Here is a 16,064-nt window from a genome sequence, read left to right as displayed (position 1 = left end):
TATTAAGTCAAATCTCATTTTAAAATGTTTAAATGTTACTTGGTACTTATGTTAAACCACAATTTAAATATATGAACCTTTCAAATTTTAGTTTAAAGTAATCAATGACAGTAATCTAAGCTATAACGTGTAAATCTGTGTAAATAAGAGCACTGACTTAATACCTCAAATCTAAACTAACAGGATCATTTTACCCGTCACAAGAAGAATAATCTTTCTTCTTAATCCTTTAATTTAGTTTTTTTTAAATTCTTGATTGATCTTATGCATGTAGACTCGTGAGACACACGTGATGAATATGTTTAACCAGTCACGCCATCAAAACCAAGAACTACCGAAACGAGGTAATACCTACACATCACTTCTAAATCTTTAAGTATTGAATTTCAACATTGCAGCTGAAACAGATCTCTGATGTTATTGTCTTCTCCTTAATTAACGCTCGCCCGTTTTCTTTATTTTGCATACCCAAATGAAGAACTGTAAGGCCAAAATGCAGTCTATATATGAGGCTTCAACTGGAAGGTACTATCATCTAGTTTCCGACAATAAGACTGTTTAGCAAGTGGCTGAAGAATCAACCTGGTTCAAATATGGCTCAAAAAAGCTCTTTTAGTCTATGATGTGTATGATTTGAATAACAATAACCAAGACATGCTTTATGCCAGCACTGTGCAAATCACCACATACCTTCTTCATCTTGTCAACCACACCTGTATAAAATTCCGTACCTCCAGGCCTACGCTGATGGGAGCTGGGGAGTTTTTAGCTTGTGGTGTCACTTGTTAGAAGCCTCTGTCTGTAATGTATCTGTCATCAGAGTCATATGATTTTTTAATTGAATGTAAGGTAAAGAAAAAACCATTAAGTCTGAGTTTGACTGTGTTTGTGACTTTACAGTTTTCTCTACTAAACCCTTGGAAAGCATGATAGTGAGGGGGTAATCACAGAAATGCCTCTGAATCCCCCTCCTCTCCCTCACAGAATTAGACAGAAATGGAGGGAAAGAAATGCAGGGTGGTGAGAAAGAGTGCTACAGAGCATCAAGGGATAATTATGGTTAATTGCTGCTTTCTGGATGTGCAGTCTGCATTCAAAGAAAGTGACTAACCATGGGCTTTGTGACTATAGAAACATTTACAAGGCAGATGTCTGGGCACAGGGGATAGCTTTGAAATATAGGAGATGCTGTTGAGTGTTTATGACAGGTAGGGGTATGAAAGTGGCTTTGAAATTATGAAAGGAATGTTTCTTTGAGCTCCCTCCTAAAGTTGGTTTAGAGTTTATGTCCCAGTGGTCTCATATCTTCTAAGTTGTAAGTGTTCGCATCTTCATATTGTTTTTGGACTTTCGAGTATTCAAAGAAACATTCACGAGGTAGGATAATGTCCCAATAAAGTGTTAATACTGTGTAAAACAATACAATACAATAACCTTACAGCAAGTTTCTGCAGAGCTTAATGTTCAGTTCTTGTTGACGGGTCACTTTTGATTGGCTTGGCTGGGTTGATGAAGTAACAAAAGGCCATGTGGCCACTTCCAGCAGGCAGCACCTGGATGATTGTTGGATCTAAACCTGAGGGGTGCTTGGTTATTAAAAACATGGAGCACACTTGGTTTTGGTCATGAGAAATTTGGGACATAGAAATGTTAGGGTAATATAATATTTTGTCTCACACTAATGATTTTGACTATTTCTAAACTATTTGAACATGTCAGGTGTCCTGTACCCGTCTACTTCTAAACTGGCATCTTGACTCCAACAAAAAGGTTGTTCGATGGTTGATAGATTTTTACTCATATACTGTAGTCTGTCTCTTCCCATGTGCACCTGAGCTGATGCTGCAAAACAAGGCCACGTGGGACTGACCAATCAGAACGAGAGGAGAGCTCCGAGGTTTGCGTGAAGGGGCGTGGTGAGTAGCGCGGACAGAAGCCTGATTGGCTGCCCGAGCGCTCACTCTTCTCTGTTGGCACAACGCGGTGAGTGGCCCTGCTGTCTTGTCATTAACAGGTTAAAAAGCCACTCGTTTCATGCCACAGATACGAAGTCAAGAAAGTAGGAAAGGTAAAAATAAATGCTCTTTTTAGGATAGGATTGTTTAGAGTTAATCAGACGGACAGAAAAAGGTTTCCATTGACTGCTGTTGTGCGTAAAATGAGCAACATTAAGCTGCTTACTCCCATTTGAAAAAGAAAGAGGCAATTGTTGTGTTTGTAAGGTAAAATATTTGTATATAGCTCACTCTCAGACGCTCCTCCGTACACGCAGATCTGCATATGCCAAGGGCGCAATTACGCACGCCCTCTCTCTCCCCCTTTGCCATTTACTCTCTCTTTCTCTGTCTCTCTCTCTCGCTCTCTCTCTCTCTCTCTCACACACACACACACACGCACACACACTCACTCACTCTTCGTGGGAGTAAGTGTGTAAGTAAAGAAGGGAAGAGGGAAAGAGAGAAGGGAGAGAGAGCGTGATTCCAGGTCTCTCTCTGCTGCTCTCTCCACTTTGGCTACTCGAACCCAGTCTGACTCAATGGGGCTTTAGCACTAAGGGGTTAAACGTTAAAATAAAGTATATGTATTCACCCCAAACCCCTTTAGTGTTGAAGTTGTGTGCATTAAGATAGACAGACATAGGTAACTGATTAAGGAAAGTCTCCGGGAGAGAGCCAGAGACGTCTCCAGAGGCGTGCCTTTTTGTCTGTTGCCTCGCAGAAGGTTCAGTCGAATCCGTCTCTTCGGCTGGCTTTCTGTGAGAGGATAACTTCCACCATATCCTACATTTACAGCTCAACCAGGCCGGTAAACTACTGCAACACTATGGATACTGGAGATTGTACCTTCCGGAAGAAACGGAGACCTTGGCGCATGGACCTCTCATCCTTCGCCTTGGTACTCGTGACGCTCGTTGTGTGCCAAACGACCGTGGTTCGCGCAGGTAAGATGGGTTCCGTTATTAATAGTTGTGATGGATTTTGTGAGTTTTAAATGAGATTTGGTCATAATATTTGGTGTATTTTTTTTTTTTCGTCTTTATTCTTCGCTGTCCTGGAGCGTAATACACGTATACCTCCATCCATTATCGGACACTTACGCACCTGACGTGCTTTCCCCCGAGAACTGAGTACAACAGCAATGGACCTACAGTTTTAGGTTTAGTGTTTTATTCTTTGGAGTCCATACCTGCATATTTAGGAGGTTATCTCAGCCTAATTCCTGCACTGAGTCAGATCAACAACTTGTGTTTTCTCCCTGGTTCCTAAAGGCCTCACGTGGCTGTGACCATGACACCGAGCATTTGGTAATTGACAAAGTTAGTCGGGAAATACGAACAAGTCCATTAATGGACCAATGAAAGGTCCTTCCCATTAAAACAAACTGAGAAAAACATTAATGCCGTTTTGATATTATTTGTGTGTAGGCCTATGTGTTGAAAAAGTTGTTTTTCTTATCGAGGAGCTGAAATCTCACCAGCCTCAACACCTCTGTCCGATAATGGATATTACACTCGGTCCGTGGCCACAGAGGAGAGATCTTACAACATATTTATTCTATATAAAAACATACAGTATAAGGGCGTTATTATGTTTTGAATCAAACGTTTTTATGTTGCTTCGTTGGACATCATCGACCTCGACTGTCTCCTTCTCTGCGTGCATGCAGTCTGCTGACAGGTGCCATCTCTGTTGCGAGTAGCAGATATTTCAGGCACTCAATGTTATTTTGAACAACTGTAGTATATGTAACAGTATATCTTCCTATAAACTTAATCTCACCACTAAGAAGCACGATAGGGTTTGCCTCATTTTCTCCTGTGTCCCCCAGCCGCAGGGGGTCATGGGGTAGGACGGTGTAAAGAGCAGCCTCAGTCACTTTTGGGACAGCTTTGTTGGCATCCCGTTTCTTAAATTTGTACCGGTATATTTGTCTTTATCGCAAGTGAACATTGGCCTGCGAGTAAAGTGGGCTGTGGATACAGGCTGGCAGCAGGGACTGTGTGAGTGTTTACCAGAGCAGCCTGTGCACCAGTGCATCCATCACTGCCTCAGGGAGGAGGGATTTCTGCAGCAAGTTTGTAGGATGTGACAATAAACGCATGGAAAGTAGAGTTTGCGTTATTGCCCTTTTAGAACAACTTGTCACGTCTGTATTGGTTTTAACAGCCTACAGTGATAACACAATAAATGCATTCATATTAAGAATAATGGTTTAGATATTAGGGTTTATAGGAATTCGAGCATCTTTCTAAACCCCTCACTCTCCACAGTTACAGTTCCCTGACAGACCGCCAGGTGTCTTGGGTTATTTTTAACACAGAGATCCATTGATTCACCTGAGTCCAGATCAGTTCAGATGCGACTGGAGATGCGGACTGGCACGCCGTGGAAATAAATACAATTAAAGATGAATGCATCATTTAATCTTTTGTCCTTTGTTTTTAAGTGCAGCAACAAGACTTATTGTGATGTTTGTATGTTGTGAGGTTTTAATGAACCTTTTAAATGTTTGACTACAGTGGATCTGAAGCTGGTGGTTATTTGATATTAACTGTTTCGGCTGAGGCACATTATGCAGATTTTGACCAGAAACACGAAAGCAGGTTTAGTTTTCACAACTTTTCTTGAGAAATACATTTTCTTTTAAAATATCAGATGGATCAATGACTCTTCATTCCTTATTTGAGGAGCTGGCGGCGACAGCTTACGGACCAAGGGGGCTTTTGTAACATAAATTGCCCTCCTTCAGTGTATTCTTTGGCCCCGTTTCCAATTTCAGATTGCGAGAGGCGATTGCACCTTCCCAGCGTCTCCCGTGTGTGTTTTGGAGGCGGAAGCCTGAGACATTTTTGCTTTTTATGAATAGGTTATTATGCAGCGGAGCACCTCGGTCACAGGGGTTTGAGAGTGAAAGCGTTCAGTGTCTCCGTGTCTGTGCGCGCTTTGTACAGTTCTGTGTGTGTGTATATGCGGCTGTAAGCTATGGATGTTTTTCTCCAGTTCAGGGTGGGGAAATGTATGCCACATCTGTGTGAATGTGCCTCTGTGTGCAACACCTCGTGCAGGTTGTATTTCTCATCTTAAAGGATGCTTATGTGCGCTGTGCGCGTGGAGGTGTTCGTTGGCACGTCGAAAAAGGTTTTTTTTAGGATCATTCTCTGTGATAATGTCAGAGTGACTCAGATAAAACACTTGTTCTTTGCGTGCATGTGCGTAAAACGTCCCTGCGCGCACAATGCATAATGTGCGCACATTGGCCAGGCGCGCTGGACTACTGCATGCGCAGTGCGTTAGTATGCTGTTTGTTTCCTGTGCGCAGTGTGGTGCAGCAGCGCAGATTAGTGTAAACTATAACAGCGCCCCACCCAAGCAGTGAAAGACGGATTTAGGGAAGAAAGTGGTCAGAATCTTTCATGTTTATTCTCTCTTCCCTGGGAGAATGAAGACTAGAAAAAGGGAGGGGCGATGGATGAGGCACCCAGAGAGCAGGAGGCCTAGAAAGGCATGAAAGCAGAGTTCTGTTCAAAGGAGGAGAAAATCAGAGGGCAGTATTTTCTTGACATGGATGTTCCTCAACCTCATTTCAAAGCAGAGCGCTCCTCAAAGGGCAGTCTGTCTCACTCTGGCTAAACATAACTTAACCCTGCTCTCTCTCGCTCTCTCTGCTGGTGAATAGAGCTACTATATGTGGTGGAAGAGCAGGCGTTTGACAGCTCATTCCTGTGACTGTATGGAAGTGTGTGGTATTTCAGGCTTCTGATGGTCACATGTGACCCAGTCTGGTGGCTTCAGCTCTGTCCCTTGGATTCTTTCCTTTGCTTTGTCATTGTTTCCCCATGGGCCCTTGTGGCTCTGGTGATTTACATGCATAGTCTTTTGTACCCATACCTTGTGATATGTAGCACATATTTCACAGTAGCCACTATTATAACAATAAGATAAAGCGGACACAATCAGATTTTACTATTCAGCCATGTGGTCATCGAAACATTTGACTCTTTGACTGTTGACTTTTTTAACTCATCAAACACTTGACTTTCCTTAAAACAGCACCAAAGCTTACCAAACCTCTTTTAGCCCTGAGCTGAGTCTCCCAGGCAGACCTGACTCTCGTTCTGCATTTACATTACATTTGCTAAGATTGACAAACCCCAGCCATAGCTCAACCCTAAACCATTCATGTGTTAGGTTGCTACATTGATTGGTTGGACAGGCTGCCTGGGACTCTGAGTACAGAGCAAAAATGCCCCTTTTCTCAAAGCGGCCTGCTGTTTTTCTAAATTTTTTGAATCAGTTTACAGACTGTGTGAACACTGGAATAGCTCTAGGTTTGGCTTATCGTTGTTTTTAAAATATATTAGTGTGAGTGGGGGATTACATTACTGACATTTCCTTTTAATATTCAACACTTCTCAGTGTAACTGTTGGTTTGAAGCCTACACAAACAAACTCTTCCTTTTCAGAGCCCGTAATCCAGACTGCTGAGAGGCTTAGATGTCTCTTTGGCCTGGAGACTGTGAGTGTGTGCCTGGCACCCTCTCCATCACTCTCAGTATCTCAGGGGCCCTAACCGCAGATACATTGCATCATTTGCATGAACAAATAATACCCTGACTTTGTTTGTAAGATCAAAACACACCGAAGTCAAAGCTAAGATGCACAGAAACACTTCTGAGGCTTCGGTTCTACACCATGACATCCCTCAAAATGTGAACTTTTAAAAAGACTTTCTCAGACTAAACCACATTAGCTCTGCAGACTTAAGGGGCCACAGTGATCAGAAGATAGCTCTTCCTTCTTCCTTGGTTTGATAGGTGATGATTTAGTGGTCTGTGTGTGTGTGGATAGTCAGGCGTCGTTCCTCCGAAGCATTCTGTTCAAGCAGAAGATGTACAACGACAGCAGGAGAGAGCGCCAACTTTATAATGACAGGCTTCCTGTATAGGATGCTATTCCTAGTCACTGTTATTTTTGCTGCTTCTAGGAAGTCGGTGTAGGAGGGTGCAGACACCAGCTGTGTGCTTGTGTATGTAATGTTAATGTACATCTTTTTTCCACACATCAATACATATCCATTTGAAAATAGTTTTAAATGTTGGTTTAAGATTTGCTCAGCTTGCTTGAGATGAAAGTGGTACTCTTCAGTCCATCGTGTATCAGCAGACAGAGGAGCCACTTTCCTCCTGCTGCAAGTCATAACTTATCTGGGACTAGTTAAAGTGGCCCAATGCAGTAATCCCCAATTATGTGATAGTATCAGACGCATACAACATTCTTTTATTCTTTCTCCATTAATGTTTCTTTGGGAAGATATCCCAGAATGCACTGGGAGGATGGGAGGGAAACCTTCAGGTATGGATTTATTGTTTTAGTCACCAAATGCAATGATCATACATTTAATGAGTGTTGGCGACAGTAGTGCAGTAAAACTGATATACAGCACAAAGACAACAAGATGTCCAGTATTCAACATCCGTGGATTACAGATATGAACAGATTAGCTGTCAGATATTGATTCAGCATCTCTTAAAACATCCATAAATATACACTGGGTTCATAATCAGTGTAAAGTGTTTCAGTAACACACAGCACATCCCATCACTCTGCAGGGCTCTGTATGCATCATCTCCTCACACTTGTTTTTTACAGCTATAATCACACCTGTAAAGATCCCCAGAATGTAGCGTAGATTTTTGATGGAGTGATTTCCACACTGGAAAGTGATTATGATGATGATGATGATGATTATGTGATGCTAGCCCACTGCAGTTTCACTTGTCTTTACTATTATAGACTGGTCACCTCTGGCTAGACTCTGAGATAAATGTAGGTACCACAGGCCACTGTTATTAAAGATGTTTGATTTAATATGAATATATTTGCTGTACACTCACTGTTCCAACTGCAAGTTTGTATAACTTTTAGGATTCCACCAATAGACTGGTGATCTGGTTTGAAGAGATCGAGAGTTTATATCTTCAGGTGTTATTAAAACACACCATAAAAAGCTTTTTTCTCTTCCTCGCACGACTTAAGTGTGTTTAGGCTTTTTGCATAAATTACCTTTAATCTGCATTAGCACTGAGCAGTAGTAATATCAGTTGAACCTAAATAGCGTCACAGTCATTCTATGATATGATATGAAAGTTTAGTGTAGGGCCAAAATCTTCTATCCTGATGGAGATACTTTCATATCTCGATGATGATATTTATATATCACGATATATCGTATTTTCTGGTAAATCAATAAATAGTCTACATGAAATAACCACATGGTAATGCCTATTTTTGTATATTCCTGTTAGTTACATACATAATAAACAATCATCAAGAACTTGAGTGTTAAAAAAGAACATACACATAAGTCCAAGAATCAGAATAGTTTCTAATTCGCACCCTCACTGACTGTCTGTCCTGTGTGATAGTACGGTACAGGGAGCCATTGACTGTCCCCTGCTCACGGTCCTGTGGTCCCGTGAAGGTCCTGCGGTGTCAGTATCCACCCTCAGATCCAAACTAAGACTGTGGCCTCCAGCCCTGAAACCACACGAGACTCCAGCATGATACACGTCGGCAGCACACACTGATGGCACAGACCACATAATGGTACACAGGGGACAGAAGAGGGCTTATGGTGTCAGCAGAAACCACATAAGGCTGCATCACAGCATTGGCATTTAACTGTATTGATGGATAAACCACACAGACTATGGGGTGAATTAGTATTGATACTGCAGGAAGCACCAAAAGCAAGAACTCGTAGTGATATTGTTAGTAGAAAAAAAGAATGCTCTCATAACAGAGAAGTTATTTGATTACATGATAATGCAGACTTGGTGTTTGTATAGTAGGCGCATTAATGGGGTGGTTAGCTTCACCATGAGATGAATAATAGTAAAAAAACAACTGTCTCATTTAGCAAACTTTTAATGTTTTAAATACGCTGTTCTTGAAGAAAGCACACCTGCAACTTGCTTTTCAGATTTCTGTTTTGATGTGGGGGCGACAGAGATGTTGTTAGATCATGTTTGAAAATGGGTGTTTTTACTGAAATAAACTGAGCAGCATTTCCAAATTCTCCTCAGTCCTAAAGGCAGCTCATACATGGATCTATGACAAGGCTGTCTGCACAGTGTGCTTTAATTTAATTATTTTACTCAGTTTGTCAGATATTTTTTACTTTCTCATCATTAATCAAAATCAGTTTAGATGAGTTGCAGCAGAGTTTGTGTTTGAATTTCACAACTTGTTATTGATGATAATAATCAGATTAGTTTCAGTACTTCTAACATCATTTTCTTCTTGTTCTTTAACGCTGAACTCCTTCCAGTTCTTCCCTTTTCCTACAAACCTAAGTAACCTACAGTACTATTCATATAACACAAAAGATTTTGAGCATTGTTGTTTTTCCTCTCTGAGCAGCTGGCCAGACACTGTGTCACATGGCGTGACTCTACATGATAATTAACACCACACTGACAAACCAAGGCCTCATTTTATACCATATAAATAATGTAAAGTCTAATAACCCCCTTCTTTACAGCATGGGTATTCATAATGGATTTTCTGTCTGTGTGTACACAAGGCATTATAAATAAATCGTAACTACAGAGCACCATGTTGGAAATTATAACCTGCAGCAGCTCATACGCCTAGCCACCGTGGTCAGCTGGGTGGATGGGAAAACAGCTGGGAATTGAGAAACAACTGGAATTTAGTTTGTGCTTTTCAGTTTCAAAATGAGTTTTATATATATAACTTTTTTGTAATGTCTGATTGGAGATCTTATGTTCATATTATTTTTCCTCTCATCTTTAGCTGCTGAAAAAATCTCATCTCTGTTTGTTCTTGGAAATGGCAGCAGAGGGATGTGCAGATGCTTTTGTGTGTAAATCTGTGGTCAATATTTCACGTCCCTAATGCTCAGTGTGTCTTAACAATGTGTTCGTTGTGTAAAGGTGAGAGGTGAGGGGTCAACATGTCAGCTGGAGTGTGTCTCTAGTATTTGGCACAGCTGCACCAAAAGAGGAAAGGTACACACACACACACAGACACACACACACACACACACACACACACACACACACACACACACACACACACACACACACACACATATGCATCTAAGGCAGAAAGCCCAGGAGAGGAAATAAGATAAGAAAATATTTTATTTTAATATAGGGTATTGCAGCAGCACAAAGACGGAAATAAGTACAGATGATAGAAGAGAGTAGAAGAAATAGGGTCGGGCCCTTTGCCGCCCCCCCCCCCTCTCACCCCATTTCCTGTCTGTCCTTTATAATGTAAAGGTTAAAAAACTGCCCAAAAATTGAAAAATAATTTTTCTTCATGGTGGCTTCATGAGAAACCCAACCCCCTGAATTCAATTAGTGTGCCAAACATTCTTGACCATTAATAGACGTGATGTGTTGTGTGCATGCAGAGACTAATCTGTGTGTCCAGCTGCTGTGTGTGCACACAGAAGAGGTGTGTGTGTTCAAGTCCTTTACCCTGTTAGCTGACAGAATGTACAGACCCTGCTTAATAGTTACTTGTTCAGTGAGCATTAGCTTTGTTTATCTCTCACTCCTGCGTGTCTGTTCGCATAGAGTGTGTAAATGTAAACGTGTGTGTGTGTTCGTGTGTGTGTGTTCGTGTGTGTGTGTGTCGAGGTAAAGACTGTCACAAAGTTAATTAAATCTCTTTCAGCTCCATCTAGTGGCAGCTGAGGGGAACTACAGTGATACAAACAGCCCGCTTCATTTTACAGTGACTGCCAACCTGAGCATCACACATGTTTTCTAACAGGTTGAAATAAGCTGGTGGTCTGTTTTTGGTCAGTGGTGGGGTTAGAGTGTAACAGTGAAAGGATTGTTTCAGGTCACCTGTACATTCAACGTATAGTACAGTGCTCCATTATTCACCAAACCGCGTATCATTCATTTTAAACCCTTTGGCGGGTTTGAATCAGAATATTTCACCTAAGAAGTGAAGTCAAGTCAAGTCTTTGTTTCAAATTGTTCTGATATATCGCTATTTTGGAGATATGAGATATTGTAGCATTATTCAGCTTCACCGATCACTGCTTTTAAGCACTGCAGAGTGTTTTTAAACATTCAAAGTATACTGACAAGATTTTAAATTTATCTTACACATGTAAAAAGTTAAGTTTAGTTTAGCTGTTTGTGCTCTTAGAGTAAATAAGGTCCAGGAGACTTAGACAATATTCTCCCCAATCTAACAACAATGTCAGATTAAGTTTAATCAGTTGCATCAGGTGGATGAGTTTTAGTCATTAAGGCACTGTATTAATGTTCTGTTATCCATCAAGGTCTGCAAATATGTCACAGCTACTGTACATACATTGCTTGGGTTGCATTTGATATGTGTGCATTGTAACAATGCATAAAAACAAATAAAATATATATTGAATATGGGTTTTTCTGTGCAGCTGTCAGTAGGGATAACTGTACCGACTACTGCAATCTTACAACACAGGTAGTAACTGCCCTCACATGCCGGCGAGCCCTGTTTCCTTTCTTAATGACAGCAGGGCAATTGTCCTGCGTTTACATCAAAAGGCTGCAGCCATCTGTGAGCGCTTATGGAAAGACTGATGGAGTGGGAAGAGGGAGAAGAAAGAAAGTAAAGAGAGAGTTTGTTCTCCCCAGATTTCTGTTTTTCTACCTTGTCTAGTTCCATATTTGCCACTCCTCATCTCGTGAGGTGTGCTGGTGCCATTTTCCTTGCCTGGGCTGTGTGAGTGTGCACCTCTGTGGCCCCATGTGTTATTCTTGTGGGTGTGTTTTTGTCGTGATTGTGGTCCTCCAGGCAGGAAGGGCCCCGGCTGCAGATGTGAGCTGGGCAGGCGGTGGGGAACAGAGCGGCACATTGTACTGGGTGTACTGGGGGAGCTCGGGCTGCAATCTGATCCAGTATCCGGACATCTCAGAACCACACTGTCTACTGTCACTGCCTGACCCCCCAACATATACACACACACACACACGCACACACACACACACATACACACACACACACACACACACACTCTGCCTTTGCCTGAACCTCTCTCTACCTCCTTTCCTCCCTCGACCTCTTTCTCATTCCCAGCATTCCTGTGCAGATGTGCAAAAACCTTGAAAAGTATGGAAAACAAACAATATTTGGCAAAGATACACAAAGTGTAGAAAGGCCTGAAACCATGTCCATTTAGGAATCGCCCAATTCATTTAGAATATTATAACTTACTTTTGGAAAATCTACAGTTTCACTCAAGACATTGGCATTTGAAAAAAACCATCACATCACAATACCACTCAATACAGATTTCTGTCCTCACATATTGCTAAAACTTTCTGCCCTCCTTCCTCGCTCTATCTCTTCCTCTTTCACTCTGGTATAGAGTGGCATTAATGGATTGTGGTCTAGACACCCTGAGGCTATATTAACGCACCATTTGCTCTGTCTGAATAAATATTATCATCTGTGGTCCCATTTGGCTAACTGTTACTCGTGGACACTGGGTGTCACCCAAACACAAGTACCACTGATGGATCAGTGTGATTTCTAAGACAAACACACAAAGGAGACGTCACATAAGGTGCAAAGCATCATAAGTGGCTGCAAGTTAACATTTATAATGCAGAGTTTTAGTAGTATATTATATAGTAGTGTCATGGTACATTCATGCATGTTTGATTTTATTAATCACTGTGACTCTGAAAGTGTGAAAGGAGCCTGGATATTAAAACACTGGAGTTAATAAGTGAGCTGCGTCCATGCAGTGTATATTTAACAGTAATGGCCCAAGTGGAGATGGACTTCCTCAGTCTGTTAGAGTGTGTGCCATGCTGTTATATGCTCTGCTGTACTTGTAAAACCTGCTTAACGGTGTACATGATTACATAATTTATGCATAAATATGATTGAACTGAAATTAAATTTTCAGTTCATAGCTGTTGAATGAAAAACTTCATAGGTTGCATCATAGAAGGGAGTGGTTATCTTTTCATCAGAGCTTCCACCATAAGTTTATTATGAGAAGTGTCATAGCAGGGCTGGCTGTAAATGAATTTAACGAGCTGTTGAGAGCAAAGTTAGCTCTCCGGTGCACCTCAAACACAGGAAGGCTGGCCAACAACACTGAGGGAGGATAACTGAGATCAGGAAAATGTGAATACTGCAGTGTTGTTGCTTCATTTCAAACCATAGCTTTCAAGATGTTGCAACTGTCTGAGGTTCTTTATAATGACATATAATGTGGGTTCTCAGGATGCAAAATACTTTTAACGTGTACGCAAGCATACCCTCTGTTTTGATAGCTTGGCACAATTTGTGTGACACATATTTGTTGCTGCATCTTGAGCTGAACAGGATGGTACACAGCTGCTCTGCACCTTGGAAGAAGTTACATTTAAAAAATGTGTGGCATGGAAAGGTGTCTCCTCGGTGAGCTAACAAAATTAGCATTTCACTAATGTGCTTAACCCATTATCTTAATAAGCATGATTTTCACAGATAAAGCAACATACAGCAAGACTGAGCAATACTGTGATCTAACAAGTCAACTCATGAGTAATTAGACATCCACCCTTTTTAAGAAGTACCCCCTAATGTGGTGAAATCAGTGCTGACATTAATGTTAAACTGACTGTGAATTATGTTTAAGATCAGTTCATTCAAGACGTATGCTACCAAATAGTAAGACAGAGGAGGACAGAGCGAACATTGAGCATTGAACAGATAGTATTTTCTTTTTAATAATTGATATATGTGTATAGAGTGACTCCTCTCTCTCTGCCTCTGTAATAGTGTACGTTTTGATGTTATTCCATTCTTTAGTAGCATGTGAAGGGAAATGATTTACAACATAAGAAACGTGATCATAAAGAGAATCAAACACTGAAGTGATGAGGAGCCATGCTTTTTAAACTGCAATACACATACTGACCAAGTGCCTTTGAGCAATATGAGAAAGACAACAAGGTAAAAAAAACCACTGTGCAGACTGTGGTCGGAGAAACAGACTGGTTGACCTCAGCCTGTGAAAGTGGAGACAGGATGTGAGACTGGTGTTTGTGTGCGGGCATTTATGTGTTTATATGATGCTAGGATGTATATCTTGCGTGCATACCTGATATTTCCGTGCGTTTGTCATGTGAAACTGTGAAAAGGTTGTGTATTCTCACACAAATATTCATTTGACTCAGCACTATCACTTCAACTGCCAAAGCAGAATAGAGGCAAGGTTCTCCGCTCTCATATTCAAACTGAGCTTTACTGTACCTGCCCTGCAGTGGTTCATGCATGTGGTCTGGACTCTGGCCCATTTGCTCGGACACAGAGCTTCCTTTCTTACATTAAAGCTTAATGTATAGTGGTAGCCATTGTGGACATCCCCTATACCTGCTCCTGTATCGCATTAGTGCTGGAAGAAAGTTTAAGATCAGCTGTGAGATTAACTTTTTTGATCCTCGGGGCAAAGCTAGGTCTCTGCAGCTGCAAAGAACGGCTGCAGTGAAATATAAAACTGTTTGGGAGTCAATGACATCGCAGAAGTAAAGGAGTACCGTTAATAGGTTTTGACCTTTGCAGGGATTTCTACACAGCCTGTAGGATGATGGGCCTTCTGAAAAGATGCTGGAGAAAAACCTGCTCTGTAGTTTAATTAATCAATGGTCTTTTTTTAATCTGTTTTATATGTATGCAAGAGTACACATAATCAAATCTGTTACTCTTAAAGTAGAGCTGCAATAGAGATTAAATTCCATCAGTGTAGACATTACAGATATGCTGTATGTGCACCTCTTAATCCACAGAAAGAGAGTGTGTGTTATTCACTGATGTGACATTACAGGATGTCTGGCGATTGAAGTTTCGGCTTTGACATTATTTCACTTGCTTACTTATGAACTGATGTAATGTGTCACACACACACACACACACACACACAGCAACTATTATAATGGCCAATTTATTCCTCTTCTTCTCTTCTCCAGACCCAGTGGATGTGTTGCGGGCTCTGCAGGTTCCCTCTCTCCCCGAGGGCGTGAAGAAAGTCCCCGGCTTCTGCACATCCCGACGCTCCGGCAGCCCCGACCATGCTTACCGCATCACCAAGAAGGCCCAGATCTCTGCCCCAACCAAGCAGCTCTTCTCAGGTAGGCTTCAACTCGACGGTGCATCAGGTTAAATCTAGTGAGCCAGACTATCATCTGTATAGTGCTCCTCTTGATGAATGAACTGAACCTTTAATATTAAATGTAACCAATGTAATAATACATCTGGTTTACAGAATTGTTTTACAGTAAAGCAACAGACTGAATAGTTGACCCCTGTATTTAATTATTTCTTATATTAGTTTCTCAAATTTTGCTTTACTGACCTGAAGTAGGTGCATTATTGCCAAAGCAGTTACAAAAAGGTGTACAATATAAGTGCCTTAATATACTCCTAATAATAAAAGAGATCTAATGGTAGGCTATGCATCTTTCTTCATGATATACTATAATGAGAGAAGTGTAATAACTGCCTTTCCCTTTACGTTTCGCTAAAATTGTATTTTATATGATTATATGAGACAAAAAGAGGTTCCTAGGTTGATCAGATATTGCTGCTTCCATGGCAATGTTAAAAGTAAAATATAGTATGTCTGATAGTGTCAAAATGTATTATTTGTATTTTAGTTTTATTTTGGTAAAGGATGTAAGTTTGTGCACGTGTGTATTCTCAGACTTATTAAGGTGTTATATATTGCACCAGTACCAAAGCACACTTTTCGATGGCCTTAGTATTTAGCATATGAATTCAAAGATACGAGAGTAGAAACCTATAATTAGAGTTCAAGGTTGCTTTTTATGTTTGGATGTATTTTAAACTGAGCTCTATAGAGTTGCCATGGTGCCCTGTGCTAGATCGCTCATGGATATAAAGTATAATTATGTGTTGCCGTGCAGGAGTTAAACTGTGTGGGAGAGCCATAACAAATTAACTTAAGAATACCGTCTGACACCCTGCAGTAAGGGGTGAGAAAGAGAAAGTAGCACTTATGTGGTTGTGAAG

The 16,064-nt window shown here is 41.0% G+C and overlaps 1 protein-coding gene across 4 annotated transcripts in view; it reads left to right on the top strand.

The window, feature by feature from the left end:
* The first annotated feature begins 2,468 nt into the window (after window positions 1-2,468).
* Window positions 2,469-16,064, top strand: part of col11a2 (collagen, type XI, alpha 2) — a 49,699-nt gene continuing 36,103 nt past the window's right edge. For all 4 annotated transcript variants that reach the window (XM_083925879.1, XM_083925878.1, XM_083925877.1 and 1 more), the window contains exons 1-2: window positions 2,469-2,941; window positions 15,002-15,163. In XM_083925879.1, coding sequence (XP_083782005.1) covers window positions 2,824-2,941; window positions 15,002-15,163 — 280 coding nt within the window. In that variant the 5' untranslated portion in view covers window positions 2,469-2,823. The remainder of the gene's footprint in view (window positions 2,942-15,001; window positions 15,164-16,064) is intronic.

This window comes from Echiichthys vipera, assembly GCF_963691815.1.
Source record: "Echiichthys vipera genome assembly, chromosome: 13".
Lineage (NCBI taxonomy): Eukaryota > Metazoa > Chordata > Actinopteri > Perciformes > Trachinidae > Echiichthys > Echiichthys vipera.
Note: the sequence above shows the minus strand (reverse complement) of the source record. Positions and strands in the feature narration are given on the sequence as shown.